The sequence below is a fragment of the Bos mutus genome, chromosome 11, assembly GCF_027580195.1.
Source record: "Bos mutus isolate GX-2022 chromosome 11, NWIPB_WYAK_1.1, whole genome shotgun sequence".
NCBI lineage: Eukaryota > Metazoa > Chordata > Mammalia > Artiodactyla > Bovidae > Bos > Bos mutus.
This window is the reverse complement of record NC_091627.1, coordinates 92739828-92759723: the sequence shown is the minus strand read 5'-3', so window position 1 is coordinate 92759723 and position 19896 is coordinate 92739828. Positions and strand designations below refer to the sequence as shown.

Sequence of the window (19896 nt, the reverse complement as noted above, 5' to 3'; positions counted from 1 at the left end):
CCTCTGTGCCAGGTAACTTTTCAGTCCTCTGTGCTGTTTTATTCTCAAGATTTAACATTTCCTGCTGCTGCTGCTGTTGCTAAGTCACTTCAGTCGTGTCTTGCGGGGTCCAGCCCCGGCTGATCCAGGGTATTCGAAGGAGAGACGGCCTAGGCGACTATTTATATGTTAATTAGAGATATAAGAGTAATAGAATGAGGATAGTTCAGTAGGAAAATTCAGTGGAGAAAAGAGGCTGAGTAGCTTGGCTTACGCGGAAAATCAATATAACCCGTGACACCAGGTTAGCTCTGACCACAGAGGCTGCAGGCGCCCTCTCGAATAGCGGAAGGTGCCCCACCTTAGACACCTTCTCGAGTGGGTCTTAGAAGCCCAGGCAAATAAATGGTCACAGAGGATATCCGCGGTCCAGATGGAGACTTCAGCCAGAATGTGAAAAGAATGACATGGGGAGACCAAGCTCTGGTGAGCAAGGCCCGTAGCTTTATTTTTAATAGGGGCTTATATACCCTAAGTTACACCTAGAGGATAATAGGGGATGCAAAGTCAGCAGTCTTTGACCCTTATCAAAAACCAGGGTTTCTTTCCTGCAAATTTATCGTATACAAATGGTTTAAGTGATTTACATCGTCTTCTGGCCAGAAGGCCTATTAACATTTTATGACTCTTGACAAGGACTTATCAACAAAGACTTATTTTCTCTAAGAGTAATTATTTTAAGGTTTGGCGCCATCTTCCGAAGATAAAATTGCATTCCTATAGGGCGGATGTGTAATGGGTTTTACAACAAAGGAAAGAATTTATTACCTTAAGGGTCTAAAGTTACTAACACCAAGGCCACTACTTATTTTTTCTACATACCAACTATTAATTAATACATATTCAAGGATACAATTCAGGGGATGTGAAAACTTGGCAACAAGCATTGGTTCATCATTGAAATCTTTTACTAGTTTTATTCTGACAGTTTCTAACTCTCTGAGAGGCTCTCAGCTATTTGAATATCTTAAGCTTCCCGTGCCTCTCGAGGCTGGGAGACTGTAAACAATCGTATGCATAGCTGCAGGAGTCCGGGTAAACTTGTCAGGCGAGTTAGAGAGCCATCTGAGGGGTTTGGATTTAAACACTCCTAATTGCCCAGGAACTTTATTAATTGGAGCTGTAAGTTAACTCTTTGACAGAGAGAGTGAGATGGTGATGGGGGACAGCCCCCAGTAAAGTCGGTGATGAGAGCACAAAGCAATAAAGTAGGCAGACTCTGGTTTTTTGGGGGTAGATGCTCGAGAATATCCGGGCGGACTCCTGAGGCTCGATCCTGCCTTTGCGTATGCCGAGCCTCCTTCCTCATGACCTTTGTCACGAGTGGAATGTCTCTCGCCGGCTCCCGGCAGTGTCTGACTCTGTGCGACCCCATAGACGGCAGCCCACCAGGCTCCCCCGTCCCTAGGATTCTCCAGGCAAGAACACTGGAGTGGGTTGCCATTTCCTTCTTCAATGCATGAAAGTGAAAAGTGAAAGTGAAGTCGCTCAGTCGTGTCCGACTCTTAGCGACCTCATGGACTACAGCCCACCAGGCTCCTCTGTCCATGGGATTTTCCAGGCAAGAGTACTGGAGTGGGGTGCCATTGCTTTCTCCTAACACTTGTTATGTCTCCCTAAAAACTGACATTGGGACAGAAATACTAATACCTTTTTCCTTGGGAATGGGCACATGCCCTACAGGTTTGGAGCAGCTTTCCTCTAGGAGGAAAAAGCCAAATACAACTCAGTTTTCCGGAGATTTCTGTTTCTAACCTTCCCTGATCCCCATTCTCTATTACACACAGGAGCACAGAATGTGTACAGGGCTGTGGGTGTACACACACACGCACGTGTGTGAGCTGACGGCTTTCTGCTCGTTGCCACAGGTGTCTGCTCTGTCCAGTGCGGGGGGTGTGGAGAACCTCATCCTGCTGGAACAGGAGAAGCAGCGGCCTCATGAGGTGGGCTCTGTGCAGTGGGCAGGGGGCACCTTCGGGCCCATGCGGAAGAGCCGGCTGGGGGAGCACGAGTTCGAGGCCCTCATGAGGATGCTGGACAATCTGGTGAGTCTCCTGCCATTGTCCTTCCAGACCAGTCCTTTGTGGGTTAGCCCCCCAAAACCAGTCAGTATGAAGCACTCAGTAGATACGAGAACTGCCAGCATCACAATTCAGTTGTTAAAGCCCTTTGACTGGCAACTTGACTAAGAGTTTGTGGTCACGCTAGTAGTACTTGAATCTTCTCAAACGATGGCCTTTGCCACTCCCTTTCCAAGGGCTGTGGGTGCTGCACCTGCTGGGTGCCCTTTGGAGAAGGGGTAGGAAACTACTGGTTGGCGTGTGAGGTGGTAATCCAGCAAAAAGCAGGACCACAGAGCCTCTCTCATATTGTGGCTTGGTTTACTCCTCTTTTGCAGTTAGCTCTGTGTTTCCTTCTAATCTCATGATTTTAACACAGAAAACACAGTAGCTTTGATTTCCCTATTCCCGATAAATAGCATTACAACACTATTCCTATTGTGATGAATCAAGCAAACAATCAGGTAAAAAATTAACTGATATATGACTAGACTGGGCTTTAAAGGATCCAAAAGCATTATAAGACATCCTTCCTTCTGGAACTAACAGTTTAATTGATGACATATGACATAAACAGGAAACAATTCAAGAATAAGCGAAAAGCATACACAGTGAGGAACTAACTGCAAGAAGAGGCTATGACTTCCCAGATTGCTCAGAAGAGTGAAGATGAGCCCTATTTTTGTAGCATTCCTGTATTATTTCCCCTCCTCCTCACTGCTATTAATTTGGACCCTTTCGTTATTGTGTCTGGGTCATTTGCAATAATTAATCCTTTCCGTTTTGCTTCCAGTTCCTCCAAATCATCACCAGTTTATTACAGGGCTGACCACGAGGGTAACTTTATAGTACTAAAAGGTACAATCCACAATGAAAATACAACTCCTATTAACATTTGTGTGGTGAGTAATCTGTGGCTGAATAAAGCACCAGGACCAAATGGTTTCATGCAGAAATTCCCTCAAACTTTTAAGAAACAGACTATTCCTATGCTGTTTAAATGTGGCAGAGAAGAGTGAGAGAAGGAAACCAAGCCATAACAATTATAAGACATTCAGACAAATCTCACTTTGAGTTGATGAAAAATGCTGCATGAAAACTAGTAAATAGTATCTGGCATAATATTAGAATAATAATACATGATAACCAAGTGAGGGTTCATTCCTTGTGTTGAAGGATGGTTTAATATTATAAATCTAAATATATTTCATGATATCAATGAGTCAAAGGATAAAAACCTATGGATCACTTTGAGATCAAAAGGTATTTGATAAAAATGTAATCTCAATTTATAAAAATAATAGGTGTTAAGTAGGATAGGAAGTCATTTATTTAATATGATTAAAATTACCTTTTTTTTTTTTTTGTCAAAACGAACACCAGTATTGTGGTGAAACACTAGAAGAATTTCCATTAAATTTTGAAACTAAACAATGATTCTGTTCTCAGCACTATTATTTAATGTTGTTCAAGAATAATACTGGAAATCAATTTAAGGCAGTGAGATCTAAAAATAAGAGGTGTACATGTTGTATAGAAAACAAAATTACTCTTCTTTATAGTCAGTACATCTACCTACCTCTAAGGTTCAAAAGAATCAACTGAGAAAAATTAGAAATAATGAGTGCATATCAAGAAAAAAGAGGGACAAGACTCAAATCAACAAAATTAGAAATGAAAAAGGAGAGGTTACAACAGACAATGCAGAAATACAAAGGATAATAAGAGACCTACTATGAGCAATATATGCCAATAAAATGGACAACCTGGAAGAAATGGACAAATTCTTAGAAAAGTTAAACCATCCAAGACTGAACAGGAAGAAATAGAAATTATGAACAGATAAATTACAAGCACTGTAGTAGAAATGGTGTTAAAAAAATCTCCCAAAAAACAAAAGCCCAGGGCCAGATGGCTTCACAGGTTAATTCTATCAAATATTTAGAGAAGAGCTAATGTCTAGCCTTTTCAAACTTTTCCAAGAAATGGCAGAGGAAGGAACACTTCCAAACTCATTCTGTGAAACCACCATCACCCTGATACCAAAATCAGACTTCACACACAAAAAGAAAATTACTAAAAAAGAAAATTACATAGATGCAAAAATCCTCAACAAAATTCTAGCAAACAGAATCCAACAACACATTGAAAGGATCCTATACCATGATCAAATCAACTTTATCCCAGGGATGCAAGGATTCTTCAGTGTACATCAATCCATCAATGTGATACACCACATTAATAAATTTAAAGATAAAAATCATTTGATAATCTCAATGGATACAGAAAAAGCTTTCAACATAATTCAGCATCCACTTATGACAAAAACTCTTCAGAACATGGGCATGGAAGGAACCTGCTTCAACTTAACAAGGGCCATTTATGATAGACCCACAGCAAATATTATTTTCAATGGTGGAAAACTGAAAGCATTTTCTCTAACATCAGGAACAAGACAAGGATGCCCACTCTCATCACTTTTATTCAGCAGAGTTTTGGAAGTCCTAGCCATGGCAATCAGAGAAGATAAAGAAATAAAAAGAATCCAGATTGGAAAAGAAGAAGTAAAACTCTCACTGTTTGCAGATGGCATGATACTATACATAGAAAACCCTATAAGATACTATCAGAAAGCTACTACAGCTAATCAATGAATTTACTAGAGTCACAGGGTAGAAAATCAATACACAGAAGTACCTTGCATTCCTACATGTGAACAATGAAAAATCAGAAAGAAAAATTAAGGAATCAATCACATTCACCATTGCAAAAACAAAAAGAGAAAGAGAGAGAATAAAACACCTAAGAATAAACCTACCTAAGGAGACAAAAGACCTGTATACCAAAAACTATAAGACACTCATGAAAGAAATCAAAGATAACACAAACCAATAGAGAGATATATTATGTTCTTGGATTAGAAGATTCAATATTGTGAAAATGACTATACTATCCAAAGCCATCTACAGATTCAGTGCAATACCTATCAAATTTCCATGGCATTTTTCAGAGAACTGGAACAGAAAATTTCACAATTTGTATGGAAACACAAAAGACCCCGAATAGCTAAAGCAATCTTGAGAAAGAAAAATGGAGCTGGAGGAATCAACCTTCCTGACTTCAGACTATACTACAAAGCTATAGTCATCAAGACAGTATGGTACTGGCACAAAACAGAAATATAGACTAATGGAGCAAGATAGAAAGCCCAGAAATCCACGCACCTGTGGGTACTTTATTTTTGACAAAGGAGGCAAAAATATGCAATGGAGAAAAGATAGTCTCTTCAATAACTGGTGCTAGGAAAACTGACAGCTCCATGTGAAAGAATGAAATTAGAACTTGTCCTAACACCATAATACAAATAAACTCAAAATGGATTAAAGACCTGAATGTAAGACCAGAAACTATAAAACTCTTAGAGTAAAAAACATAGGCAGAACATTTTTGGACATAAATTGCAAGCAAGATCCTCTATGGCCCACCTCCTAAAGTAATGGAAATAAAGATGAAAACAAACAAATGAGACCTAATTAAAATTAAAAGCTTTTGCACAGCAAAAGAAACCAAAAACAAGATAAAAAGACAACCTTTAGAATGGGAGAAAATAATTGCAAATGAAGCAACTGATAAAGGATTAACCTCCAAAATATACAAGCAGCTCATTCAGCTCAATATTAGAAAAACAAACAAAAAACAATCAAAAGATGGGCAGAAGACCTAAAAAGACATTTCTCTAAAGAAGACATGTGAATGGCCAATAAAACATGAAAAATTGCTCAAAATAGCTCATTAGTAGAGAAATGCAAATAAAAACTACAATGAGGAATCACCTCACACCAGTCAGAATAGCCATCACCAAAAAATCTACAAATAATAAATGCTGGAGAGGGTTTGGAGAAAAGGAGACATTCTTGCACAGTTGATGGGAATGTAAATTGATATGGCCACTATGGAGAACAGTATGGAGATTTCTTTAAAAAAAAAACTAGGAATAAAACTACCATATGACCCGGCAATCCCACTACTGGGCATATACCCTGAGAAAATCATAATTGAAAAAGACAGATGTACCCCAATGTTCATTGCAGCACTGTTTACAACAGTTAGGACATGAAAGCAGCCTAGATGTCCATCAACAGATATAAACAAGAGTATAAGCAAGATATAAGCAAGAATACTGGGTTGCCGTGTCCTCCTCCAGGGGATCTTCCCGACCCAGGGATCCAACCCGCATCTCTATATTGGCAAGCGGGTTCTTTACCACTAGCTCCACCTGTAAAGCCCTGTACATACATACAAGGGAATATTACTCAGCTGTAAAAAGGAACAAATTTGAGTCAGTTCTAGTGAGGTGAATGAACCTACAGCCTGTTATATAAAGGAAAGTAAGTCAGAAAGTCAGTCAGTAAGTCAGAAAATATCATATATTAATGCATATATATGGAATCTAGAAAAATGGCACTGATGTACCTATTTGCAGGACAGAAATAGAGACACAGAGAATAGACTTATGGACACAGTAGGGGAAGAAGAGTGGGACGAATTGAGTGAGTGCACTGAAGCATATACTGTACCGCATGTGAAATAGATAGCTAATGGGAAACTGCCGTATAACACAGGGAGCTCAACCCCATGCTCTGGGACAGCCTAGTGGGGTGGGATGGGGTGGGGGCTAGGAGGGAGGTTCAAGAGGTAGGGGACATATATATACACTTATAGATTCATGTTGCTGTACGGTAAAAACCAACACAGCATTGTAAAGCAATTATCCTCCAATTAAAAAAAAAATAAGTGCACTTAAAGTGGTCAATTATGAAAATATGTGTAAAAATTAGTAGCTTTTTTGTATTTTAACATATAATAATGTATGTGAAAATATGAGAGGAAATAATCCTATTTGTAAATGCAACAACATCATAAAGTTTTAAGCAGACGCCCTTTAAAGACAGCTGTAAAATTTTACCAATAGACATCAGAGAAAACCTTAAATCAGGGAAGAGCTATAATTTATTCTTGGTTAAAAGCTTCAGTAGGGTAAAGAGGCTTGCAAGTTAATCAATAAACTCAATGTAATTTCCTCAAAAGTGGAGCAAGATATAAGGACTTAGCAAAATGTTCTTTCAGTTGAAATTCAGAATGACTTGGAAAATCCTATAGTGATTACCACCACATGGTAAAGTGTGATAAGGCTTTAGTCACTGAAGGGAGGGGCATTAGTCCAGAAGGGACAGGCCAATCAGAGCTACAGCTTAAAGAGTCCAGAAATAGATCCCAAATACATGAAAATTTAACAGGAGAAACAGCCATCTTATAAATCTGTGGGGAAAGATAGACTCCTAGCCCTGTGGGAAATGAACCTAGGGTAGCTTGCTGCTTTTTCCTTTCAACAAGATAGATCCCTCCTTTGCCAAAAATTTAAACATGAAAAGGAAATTAATACAGAGATTTAAAAACATAGATTAATATCCTTGATGCTTCTATGTTGGGAAAGACCTTGTCAAGCATGGCAGGAAAGTCTGAAATCATGATGACAAATATTGACAGTTATGATTACATTAAAATTCAAATTTTACATTTTTAAAAAACCACCTCACCCGCCATAAACAAAACTAAAGACAGTATGGGGAAAATATTTGCAACATCTGTGACAGTCAAAAGATCGATATCTTTACTGTAAAAGGAATAAATCAATATGAAAAGATAAACATCACAATAGGAAAATGAACTAAGGACACAGTTTACAAGGGAAGATATTCGAGGCCATTAAATGTAATTAAATATCCAATCTTACTAGTAATCTAAAAAAGAACAAAACAAAAGTAGAAGGTTTTACTTTTAACCTGTCTGACTGCCAATGAATTTTTTAAAAACCTCAACAATATTCATGGTGGGGAAAGGAGAGGAGAACTGGGAACTCCAGCACAACTGGCAGAAGTGCAAATGGCTCAGTGTCCTGGGAAGATGGACATGATGAATGTATAAAAACCTTTAAAATAAATATGTAAAAACTGTGCACCCTTTGACTCAGTCATTTTCATTACTAGGCATTTATGTTAACTGCCTAAAGAAAAATGTGTAAAATTGCTCATTTCAGGGTTGTTTATAATATTTTGAAATTAACAAAAGTGTCTTCCAGTGTTGGTTAGAAAAATTGTGATATGTACATTCACTGGCATATTATGCAGTTGTTTAAGGTCGCTGTGTATTTATGTTCAGTAACATGAAGAAATCTCCAAGACGAATTGATGAACTAGAGAAGCAACTTTTAAAGCTGATTATGTAGTAATACTTACAATTGCCGAGATATGGAAGCAACCTAAGTATCCACTGATGAAAGAATGGATAAAGAAAAAGTGGTGCATATATATATATATGGTAGAACATTATTTAGCTATGAAAAGAAAGAACTCTAACCATTTGAAACAATGTGGATGGAACTTGAGGGGATTATGCTAAGTGAAATGAGTCATACAGAGAAAGACAAATACTGTATGATCTCATTTCTATATGGAATTAAAAAAAAAACAACCAAAACCAGAAAGTTCAAACTTGTAGATGCAGAGAACAGATTGGTAGCTTCCATGTGTGGGGCAGAGAGAAATGGGTAAAGGATCAAAGGTAAAAGCTTCCATATATAAAATAAGTAATCCTGGGGGTGTAATGTACAGCATGGTGACTGTAGTTATTAATACTGTGTTATATATTTGAAAGTTGCTAAAAGAGTAAGTAGATCTTAAAAGTTCTCATCACAAGAAAAACTATTATAACTATGTAAGGTGCCAGATGTCAACTAGATTCATGGTGATCATTTCGCAATACATACAATTTCTTTTTAACTGAAGTATAGTAGCCACTCCCGTATTCTTGCCTAGGAAATCCCATGGACAAAGGAGCCTGGCAGGAGTCCATGGGGTCACAAAAGACCTGGACACAATTTAACGACTAAAACGTGACACAGTTGATTTACAATGCTGTGTTAGTTTCAGGTGTATAGCAAAGTGATTCAGTTATGCATAGAATACATACAAATATTGAATCACTGTGTTGTAGATCTGAAGCTAATGTAATGTTACATGTCAATTATATTGGTATTTTAGAAGACTGCTTATATGGATCTTCCCTGGTGGCTCAGACAGTAAAGTGTCTGCCTACAATGCCTACCATGTGGGAGACCTGGGTTCAATCCCTGGGTCAGGAAGATCTCCTGGAGAAGGAAATGGCAACCCACTCCAGTATTCTTGCCAGAAAATCCCATGGATGGTGGAACCTGGTAGGCTGCAGTCCATGGGGTTGCAAAGAGTCAGACACGACTGAGCGATTTCACTTCACTTATATGGTACAGCCCCATTTATATAGTGTTTTATATGTTATATAGATATTATATTAATTATATAGTCTGTATATTTACATATGCGCATATGTATATGTATGCTTAAAGAGATGACTGAAAGGATTTTTAGTGGTTGTCTCTCAGGATGAGATTTTGCATAAAACCCATATTTTCCTTATGTTTTTTTTATATTGCTTAATTTTTCTACATGGCTATGTATTTTTTTGTAATTCACATAATTGTTAATGCCACTTTAACTTAAAGAAAGATGACTGGTAGAGCTGAGAATTATTCCAGCAGCTGCTGAGATTCCTGAATGTTCATTCTAAGTAACATTCTAAGTAACTCCAGCCCACCTTTGAGGGATATATGGTCCTTCTTAGGAGATAGGGATGTTCTCGAGTCAAATTCAGGGGTCCCAAGAGAGAAATAGTCAAGAAACTTCAGAGTTGAGGAAGGGAGGGCTACTGCTCGAATCAGCTGGGAAGCTTTTTGAAGTCCTGTAGCCCAGATTGTACCAGTGTCCAGTGAAATGGGCAACGCTGGGGTGAGCCCGGATAGCCATATTTTCAAAGCTCCTTTGTGATCCAGTGTGTTGACAACTACTGGGCCAGACCCAAAGCTGGAGCTCTGTCTGGTCCACAAGATTTTGGTGACTTTCTCACCCCTGATCAAAGGGCTTGCTGGAGTGAAGGAAAGGAAGTGTTGGGGGACCACGACAGGGAACAAGTAGAGAATCTGCCTGTAATGCGGGAGACCTGGGTTCAGTCCCTGGGTGGGGAAGATCCCCTGCAGAAAGAAATAGCAACCCACTCCAGTATTCTTGCCTGCAGAATCCTGTGGACTGAGGAACCTGGTGGGCTGCAGTCCATGGGGGTCACAAAGAGTCAGACACAACTGAGCAACTAACAATTTCACTTTCTTCCAGAGTTGTGGCAAGGCCTGGGTTGTATTTTATTATGGAGACTTTGGGTTAAACTGAGTCCTTTAGATGGAAGGGGGTGAAGTGTGTGGGCTGGCCAGCTGGCATGTTATTGACCATTTTCCCTACCCTAAGTGGTTCTATTTTTGTTCTTTTCAGGGTTACAGAACAGGCTACACCTACCGCTATCCCTTCGTTCAAGAGAAAACCAAACACAAAAGTGAGGTGGAGATTCCAGCCACGGTCACTGCCTTCGTGTTTGAGGAGGACGGCGCCCCGGTGCCTGCCCTGCGGCAGTACGCCCAGAAGCAGCAGAAGGAGAAGACCCGCTGGCTCAACACGCCCAACACCTACCTGCGGGTCAACGTGGCCGACGAGGTCCAGAGGAGCATGGGCAGCCCTCGGCCCAAGACCACAGTAAGGAGGGCAGAAGGGGCTCCCCTGGGGAGACCGGGGTCAGAGGAGAGTGCCCGGCCTCTGTGCAGGCTAAACCACTTTAAAAGAGGAACAGAGCAAACCTCCCCCAGGCCTGAGCTAGTCCTGTCACCCCTTAGGGCTTCCTACTGGGAGTCTGGGAGCAGCTGCTCATGCCCACAGAGCAGATCGCCTGTTTCTTGTACCTCTGTGCTGAGTTTCTGGGTCCAGAGCATGGCTCAACAGGTCACTCTCAGCTGCATGAAAGCGTTTTGCTCCCACATCCAGAAGGGGCTTCCTGGAAGTTTGGGGGATGGGTATCCAACATTTGAACTGACCATCTGATGCAAAACCAGGAGGGAGGTGGGTACTTGCTTCTATTACATTGTCCTCTCCCATTGTACCCTTTTCTGTGGACTTGCTTTAGGCATTAATGTGTTGAAGAGACCTGCCCAGAGGTTGAATTTTTACAAATTTTATGCTCTTTCCCTCTCTCTCCCTCACACAAACACCTCTGACCCTTAATTTGATTTTCACTATTTACTTTATAAGTAGCTGGCAGCCAAATAGAATAGCTCTTCATTAAAAAAATGAAACTATCCACAAGTCCTCTTAAAACGCGAGTGGCCGGCTGTCTGTCGAAACTGGTCACTGAGGCTCCGTCCCTCCTCTTAAGTGTTATTTATGGCTGTTGATCAGGGGCCTTAGTTTGGTTGCTGGGTCATCTGCTGCCCATCTCTGCTCTGGGAGACAGACATCCAAGTGCCCCAAGAGTAGGGAATGTGTTTGTCTAGGCTTGCTGACCTTCCATGCAGGCTGGTCAGCTCAGCTCTCCTGGGGTGGACCACTGGGGTGGACGGTGAGCTGTGTGCCTTTGTCTTACTCACTGGGGCTTGTGTGTTCAGTGGATGAAGGCTGACGAGGTGGAGAAATCCAGCAGTGGCATGCCCATACGGATCGAAAACCCAAACCAATTTGTGCCTCTCTATACTGACCCCCAAGAAGTGCTGGACATGCGCAACAAGGTAAGGTGTAGCTAACTGCCTCCCACTCTTCTCCCGCAAGGGTGTAAGGAGGGGGCGTCCGCAAGGGTGTAAGGGGGGGGCGTCCGCAGGATGTGCATGACTTTCCCCAGGTGCCTCTTATGGGAAAGAAGAAAAGAAAGCATTAGTCGCTCAGGTCATGTCCAATTCTTTGTGACCCCATGGACTCTGGCCCACCAGGTTCCTCTATTCATGGAATTCTCCAGGTAAGAATCCTGGAGTGGATTGCCATTCCCTTCTCCAAGGGATCTTCCTGACCCAGGGATTGAACCCAGGGATTGAACCCAGGTCTCCTGCATTGCAGGCAGATTCTTTACCATCTGAGCCACCAGAGAAGCCCACATGGGAAAGAAGGTATCATTTATTGGCCATGTTCCAGGCACAGTGCTAAGTGCTGTGGTTTTTTCATCGTGTGTAAACATCTAAGAGAGGGCTGCTAGCTTCAGACAGTAGATGTGTCTAAGAGGCCCCCAAATTGAATTTTTACAAATTTTATGCTGTTTCCCTTTGGCTCATTTTCAAAATTGCAAAATCCTTTATATTTATTTCTCTACCTTGGCTTTACAGTTCCCTCACTTATTTTCTTCATGTTACTTTAAATACCTAAATTGTAACAGAACCACCTCCAGTAGGTTAGGCATGCTCTCAGAGCAGTGTTTCAATGTGTGCGCCTCTGAAATGCAGATTTCTGGCTTACCCCCAACCCTCCTCCCACGGGTTTGAGATTTAACATATATGAGGTGTCCCCCTCCCCCAGAAATCTGTAGTTTAAACCAATTCCTCAGGGACTTTATAGGAATATTGAAAATTGAGAATCCCCCTCAAGGATCTACCATGCCTCTTCATCTCTTACAATGACCTTTTTAGAGTTCATGAGAATCTGGTGTTTTGCATCAACTACTCATTCCCTGGAACAGCCATGGAGACTGTCTCAGAGTGGACGTGATGTGTTACTATGTTATGTTCACACCACACTGGGCGGCCTATTAAGTACGCCCTGCTTCTGGACTGCTAGCTCACTCTCCCCTCCCTTTCCACACAGATTCGAGAACAAAACCGACAGGATGTGAAGTCGGCAGGGCCCCAGTCCCAGCTGCTGGCAAGCGTCATCGCAGAGAAGAGCCGAAGCCCGGTACAGGAGATGCTGCCCCCGCCTGCAGGGGGAACGAGTTTGCCTTCTGGGTCTGCAGTGCCTGGGGCTGGGCGGCAGGACCCCTGAGCTCACATATGCCCACCTTTCCCTGTGCTCTTGGGCGCTGGTGCTCTTGCTGCAAAATGGATGCTGTGAGGACTGAGGACAGTGTCTTATCGCCCGCTGTGGGCCCCAGGAAGGCCGGGAGAGGGGTCGGGGAGCAGCCCAATCCGCCCACCCGCCGGAGTGATATGGCTTCCCTGGTTCCTCTGTGGAACTCCCGTCTGCCCTCTGCCGGTGCTCTGCAGGGTGGGCTCGCAGGAGCGTGGCTGGCCGCTCCCAGAGGCTCTACAGCTGCCTGCTCCAAATGGTTCTGCCCTCTGTGCTTGAATATGGCATCATCAGGCCATACCTCTGAGAGGATGCCCACGTGCTCTCAGAGGGCAGACGTGTATATAAGGACGGGTGCTCTGCGGGAGGGGGAGGGCCAGTGAGTTGCCTACAAAACCCACATGGAGTTAGAAAATACAAAGTTGTTTCCATGCTTGAGATAGAACAGTGTTTGTGTAGTGCTTAGCGAAAGGGGTAAAGGTCAGAGTTCTGGCTTGTGTTGGAAATCATTGCTGCTCATTGCAAAGTCACAGTGGCATCTTCCTTAGCAGTAAGGGCCGGGCCGGGTGTGTGGAGGATTCAGGGACCATTCCTCTCTGCAGAGCAAACTAATGTCATGATTGCACATGGGGCTGCAACTCACAAGATGGGTGCCCATTGGCAAGGGAAGTGTGAAGGTCATGCCATCCCCTCCGCCCCACCCCAGCTCAGCCAAGAGGAGGGACATCAAATGTGCTACAGCGTCAAGGATAGACGTACCTGCCCCATGATACTGGGGGGAGGTGAGAGTTCAATACAATGAGCAAAATTATTAGAAACTCTGCCATTTATACCGAGTGCTCTCCTTGGAGTCCCTCTTCTTGGGATCTTGTTGGACTCTCTTGTGAACCCCATAATTGATGGGCCCAGTGCTGCCCTTCTTTTGAGAGAAGCCCAGGGCCCATCATCAGAATACCTGATGGGCCAGAAACAGATGGCCCAGAGTGCGTGATGTGGGCCAGCTGCTCTGGCTCACCTTCCTTGGGCTTCACTTTCTTTGGCTCCTCAGCTCCAGAGCACTGTATCCCCAAAGGCCAAGAGGAGGATGCTGAGTTAGGATAAAGGGATAAAGGGCTGTGGGGTCTGAATATTAGTCCCTGTCCTGGGCGAGAGGGGTCAAAGGATTCCCGGAGCTCACACAAGGCCCAGCGGTGAGCTCTCCAGAGCCAGGGGCTCCCCAGAGGTGGTGAAACACAGTGATTTTGCCAATGTCCCTGCGGGGACCTGCAGAGCAGGCAGGTTGAAGATCCAAGATTCAAGACCTTAACTTCCTTGAATTTATGACTGTGTGCACAACAGAAATAACAGTTTGGACTGAGAATGCTGGAGTCATTGTGTGTTTTGCATATGACTTACTGCTGTGTGCTATGTGGCTTGTCCTGCTGCTGGGAGAGGAGGGGTGGTGGGTGGGGAGTGGCTGGCTTGAAGTTGGTTGAGCCAACGCTTTGCTTGCTGGGTTTTGGCTGGCTGACTGTGGGCCACTGACTGTATTTGCATAGTGACAGCTTGCAAGTGTCCACAGGAGAGATTGCAATAAAGGTGCATCTTCCTTCTCCTTGGGAGCATCCTTTGATTTTATTTCCGGGGCAGAGGGAGGTATCCCTGCATTCATCCAAGGCCCTGAGCTATTGCTAAGGAGCTGCTTGTCACACCGTCCCTAGCAAGACCAGGGGCAGCCACATGAGTCTGAAAGGAAGCTGAGGCCTGGGCCCCGAGCACGGCGTTCAGAGGGCAACACGCTCTGTGATTAACTTTCAGTCCACAGACAGCCAGCTGATGTCCCAGGGCCAGGCGGATGCCAAAGACGAATCCGAGGAGATGGCACCCAACCCCTTCAGCCAACTCACGGACCAGGAGCTGGAGGAGTACAAGAAGGAGGTGGAGAGGAAGAAGCTGGAACTGGAGGGTAAATAACCCTGGTGGGGGGCCAGTGCTTCAGGACGTGCGGGAGGGAGGGGAGAGCTTGGGGCACTGGGGAGGCAGCAGAGCAACTGAGGCCGTCACTACCCCCTGCCGCGCCCCCCAAGCAGCAGGACCCACTCCTTCCTGCCCACCAGAGCCCCCAGGGCTCCATCCAGGCTTCTTTGCTTTGTTTTCAATCTTCATTTGCTTCTCTGTGTCTCTTCTCTCTCATGTCTTCAATTTGGCCTTCCTGCCTCATCACCAAACAATATTCTTATGAGCATAATACTGTTATCCCAATAATGCCCCTCATGGCTTGTGCCTGGCAGTTGTGCTGCCATGACCCCACTGATGCTCTCACCTGGGAAGAAGAAGTTAATCTGTGTGGTGCTTACTTAGAGTAGCACCATATAAATATGGCCTAGGTCAGTAAGCACCAGACAAATGTTAGTTATAATAATATGATCATTATTATAGTGATCACTGTTGTTAATGGATCTGGTTTGGTATAAACCTGGAAATCAGAACTGTCAGCAGCCAAGGCCTTTATGTCAGAATTTCAGTCAAGCCCATCTCTCCACGCTGACTCTTGAGAGCTTGTTCACGCCTTTGTCCCTTCCTGGCAGAGTTTCCCTTCTTGGCTACCTTATTCAATATTGTCTACACTTCAGGCTCCACGGCAAACTTCTCTCCATCTAGGAAGCCCTCTCTGTTCCACTCATGAGCTGTCCCTTCTCTTTGCTCTAGATGCACTTGGGGTCTGAGACACAGGACTTAGCTCTTGATTTTGTCCACTAGACAAGATGATGCTGAAAGCTCAGCTTCTCTCTGCACCAGTGCAGAATCAAATCTCAGAGACAGAGTTTTGGGTGAAGTAGATAGGAATAGCTTTACTGTTTGGCCAGGCCAAGGGGGCAGCAGTGGGCTAATGCTGTCACAACCGTGTGTTCCAACTTGGGGAAGATAGTGAGAAGTTTTGTATTAATTGTCCAAAGAGGGCATGATCAGCTCATGGACATTCTTTGGATGGGTTGGTGGTGTGGTAAGTTGGAGTCAGCATCGTTAGCCTTCGGTTCCAACTGATCTGGGATCTGCATGCTTGTGGGCAGCATATCATTATTAATCATTACCTTCTTCCACTTGGAGGGCATTTCAGTATCTGCAAAATAGCTCAAAGATATGGTTGTGTGTATCCTCTGATGGGCCTTGCCCCAAGGCTGCTCTTGCTGTTTGTTTCTCCCTTGGGAGAAAGGGACCTCCTGTCCCTTTGATAATTAACAACAGCTTGAATCTCCCCATTGGAACTCAGGGAAGATCATGGAGGTTGAATGAAGGTAGCTTCCTATAGTCAAAGAAATGGGGGACAGAGAGGCCTTGTGCCCAGGAGTCCCACAGGCCCCTGCATGGTATCAGAGGCTTTTATTCCCTCAGGGAAGGACCTTCTTCCACGTCCCCCCTCCCCACCCAAAGTCAGCCATCTTCCTGGGCACAAAGGCACTGGAAGAACCCTTGCCAGCTTGCTTGGAGTTCTCATGTGCCAGTCGAGGAAGTAGATGGAAAAATATAGTGCTTTTTGTCTCTAGAGGTTGTTTGGACTGAACACGTAAGTTATATAAATAGTATATGAGCTGCATACACATAGTGGGCGGGAATTCCCCTGCAGTCTTGCATCCACATCAGGGGTAATATAATCCATCCGAGGATGTGATTTGATGGAGGAAACAGAACTGGACTCTGACTACTCCCATGTGCCTCGCTCAGAGTGTAGCAGACATTTTAAAAAGTGTGTGTTGGGGTAGGGGGGATGGGGAAGCAGGTGATTCCAGTTAGGAGAAATAAGGACCAAGTAGAAGAAAGCATTGCCTTAAAGCACTTTATCTGCCCATATCTCCTCTGCCTGACCTCTGTCCTGAGTTGGTTTTCTGTGTTTTCAGGAGAGAAGGAGCCAGTCCCAGAGGAACCCGGCTCCCCTGTGAAGTCTGCACCTGCTTCTCCAGCTCAGAGCCCAGCCAAGTCCGAGCCAAAGAGCCCTGTGGGCTCTCCCTCCAAATCTGTGGATGGTGAGTTGAGCTGAAGCGCTCGCTGGCAGGGAGGAGGCACCTCCACAGACCGAGGAAGGGGTCTACATGGAGTTGTGCACTGCAGCGCCCCTGCCTTTTGACACATGCTGCCCTCCTACCAGAAACTCCTTCCCCTCTGCTATTTCTAGGGATCCTGAAATAGAGGTTGCCAGTTTTAAGCTTGTTCCATTCACAGGCTGTGACAATACACCTTATGGGTATAGCCGGCTCTAAGCAATGCTGAGTACTTTAATGATTGGCCCATAGCCTCCTCATCTTCAACTCAGGCCAGACTGGCTGGTGGGCCTTTCTAGATGCAGCAGCCCAGTGCTTAGATTCTACTGTGCACAGGGCTCACCTAGGCATCTGGTTAAAGTGAAGATTAAAATGTTAAAATTAAGATGCAGTAAGTCTGGGGTGGGACCTGAGACCCTGCATATCCAGCAAGCTCCCAGGTAAGGCTGATGATGTCGCTGTCAACTGTGACTGTGCATTGGAATCACCTGGGGAGCTTTACAGTTCCTGACACCTGCCAGGGTCCTACCCCAGTGATTCCAAGTTCAGTGGTCTAGGAGTGGGAGCGGAGGAGTGCAGCCTAAAGCGATAAGATCTGTTTCCAGGTGAGTCTAATACATAGCCCAGGTTGAAAACAGGAGATCCGCCCTGGGTGTTCTTTGGAAGGAATGATGCTAAAGCTGAAACTCCAGTACTTTGGCCACCTCATGAGAAGAGTTGACTCATTGGAGAAGACTCTGATGCTGGGAGGGATTGGGGGCAGGAGGAGAAGGGGACGACAGAGGATGAGATGGCTGTATGGCATCACCGACTCGATGGACGTGAGTTTGAGTGAACTCTGGGAGATGGTGATGGACAGGGAGGCCTGGCGTGCTGCGATTCATGGGGTCGCAAAGAGTCGGACACGACTCAGTGACTGAACTGAACTGAACTGAACCCTAAGATTAACCCTAAAAACTCAAAGGAGAAAGGAAAGCTATACCCATTTGAATGCAGAGTTCCAAAGAATAGCAAGGAGAGATGAGAAAGCCTTCCTCAGCGATCAATGCAAAGCAATAGAAGAAAACAATAGAATGGGAAAGACTAGAGATTTCTTCAAGAAAATTAGAGATACCAAGGAACATTTCATGCAAAGATTGGCTCAATAAAGGACAGAAATGGTATGGACCTAACAGAAGCAGAAGATATTAAGAAGAGGTGGCAAGAATACACAGAAGAACTGTACAAAAAAGATCTTCACAACCCAGATAATCACGATGGTGTGATCACTGACCTAGAGCCAGACATCCTGGAATGTGAAGTCAAATGGGCCTTAGGAAGCATCACTATGAACAAAGCTAGTGGAGGTGATGGGATTCCAGTGGAGCTATTTCAAATCCTGAAAGATGATGCTGTGAAAGTGCTGCACTCAATATGCCAGCAAATTGGGAAAACTCAGCAGTGGCAACAGGACTGGAAAAGGTCAGTTTTCATTCCAATCTCAAAGAAAGGCTGTGCCAAAGAATGCTCAAATTACAGCACAATTGCACTCATCTCACATGCTAGTAAAGTAATGATCAAAATTCTCCAAGCCAGGCTTCAGCAATACGTGAACTGTGAACTTCCAGATGTTCAAGGTGGTTTTAGAAAAGGCAGAGGAACTAGAAAGCAAATTTCCAACATTCCCTGAATCATGGAAAAAGCAAGAGAGTTCCAGAAAAACATCTATTTCTGCTGTATTGACTATGCCAAAGCCTTTGACTGTGTGGATCACAATAAACTGTGGAAAATTCTTCAAGAGATGGGCATACCAGACCACCTGACCTGCCTCTTGAGAAACCTATATGCAGATCAGGAATCAACAGTTAGAACTGGACATGGGACAACAGACTGGTTCCAAATAGGAAAAGGAGTACGTCAAGGCTGTATATTGTCACCCTGCTTATTTAACTTATATGTAGAGTACATCATGAGAAACGCTGGGCTGGAGGAAGCACAGGCTGGAATCAAGAATGCCGGGAGATATGTCAATAACCTCAGATATGCAGATGACACCACCCTTATGGCAGAAAGTGAAGAGGAACTAAAAAGCCTCTTGATGAAGATGAAAGAGGAGACTGAAAAAGTTGGCTTAAAGCTCAACATTCAGAAAACGAAGATCATGGCATCTGGTCTCATTACTTCATGGCGAATAGATGGGGAAACAGTGGAAACAGTGGCTGACTTTATTTTTCTGGGCTCCAAAATCACTGCAGATAGTGATTGCAGCCATGAAATTAAAAGACACTTACTCCTTGGAAGGAAAGTTATGACCAACCTAGATAGCATATTGAAAAGCAGAGACATTACTTTGCCAACAAAGGTCCGTCTAGTCAAGGCTATGGTTTTCCCAGTGGTCATGTGTGGATGTGAGAGTTGGACTATAAAGAAAGCTGAGCACCAAAGAATTGATGCTTTTGAACTGTGGTGTTGGAGAAGACTCTTGAGAGTCCCTTGGACTGCAAGGAGATCCAACCAGTCCATCCTAAAGGAAATCAGTCCTGAATTTTCATTGGAAGGACTGATGCTGAAGCTGAAACTCCTATACTTTGGCCAACTGATGCGAAGAGCTGATTCATTTGAAAAGACCCTGATGCTGGGAAAGATTGAGGGCAGGAGGAGAAGGGGACGACAGAGGATGAGATGGTTGGATGACATCACCGATTCAATGGACTTGGGTTTGGGTGAACTCCAGGAGTTGGTGATGGATAGGGAAGTCTGGCGTGCTGTGGTTCATGGGGTCGCAAAGAGTCGGACACGACTGAGTGAGTGAACTGAGCTGAATAATACCGTCCACACCTCCCAGAT

At 44.0% G+C, this 19896-nt stretch overlaps 1 protein-coding gene across 1 annotated transcript in view; it reads left to right on the top strand.

The window, feature by feature from the left end:
- The window catches only part of ADD2 (adducin 2), a 121474-nt gene that overhangs the window by 93139 nt on the left and 8439 nt on the right, over positions 1-19896 (top strand). Inside the window, exons 10-15 of the mRNA XM_070379777.1 lie at positions 1908-2084; positions 10514-10771; positions 11674-11793; positions 12854-12943; positions 14852-14999; positions 16930-17055. Of these exons, the coding sequence (XP_070235878.1) occupies positions 1908-2084; positions 10514-10771; positions 11674-11793; positions 12854-12943; positions 14852-14999; positions 16930-17055 (919 nt within the window). The remainder of the gene's footprint in view (positions 1-1907; positions 2085-10513; positions 10772-11673; positions 11794-12853; positions 12944-14851; positions 15000-16929; positions 17056-19896) is intronic.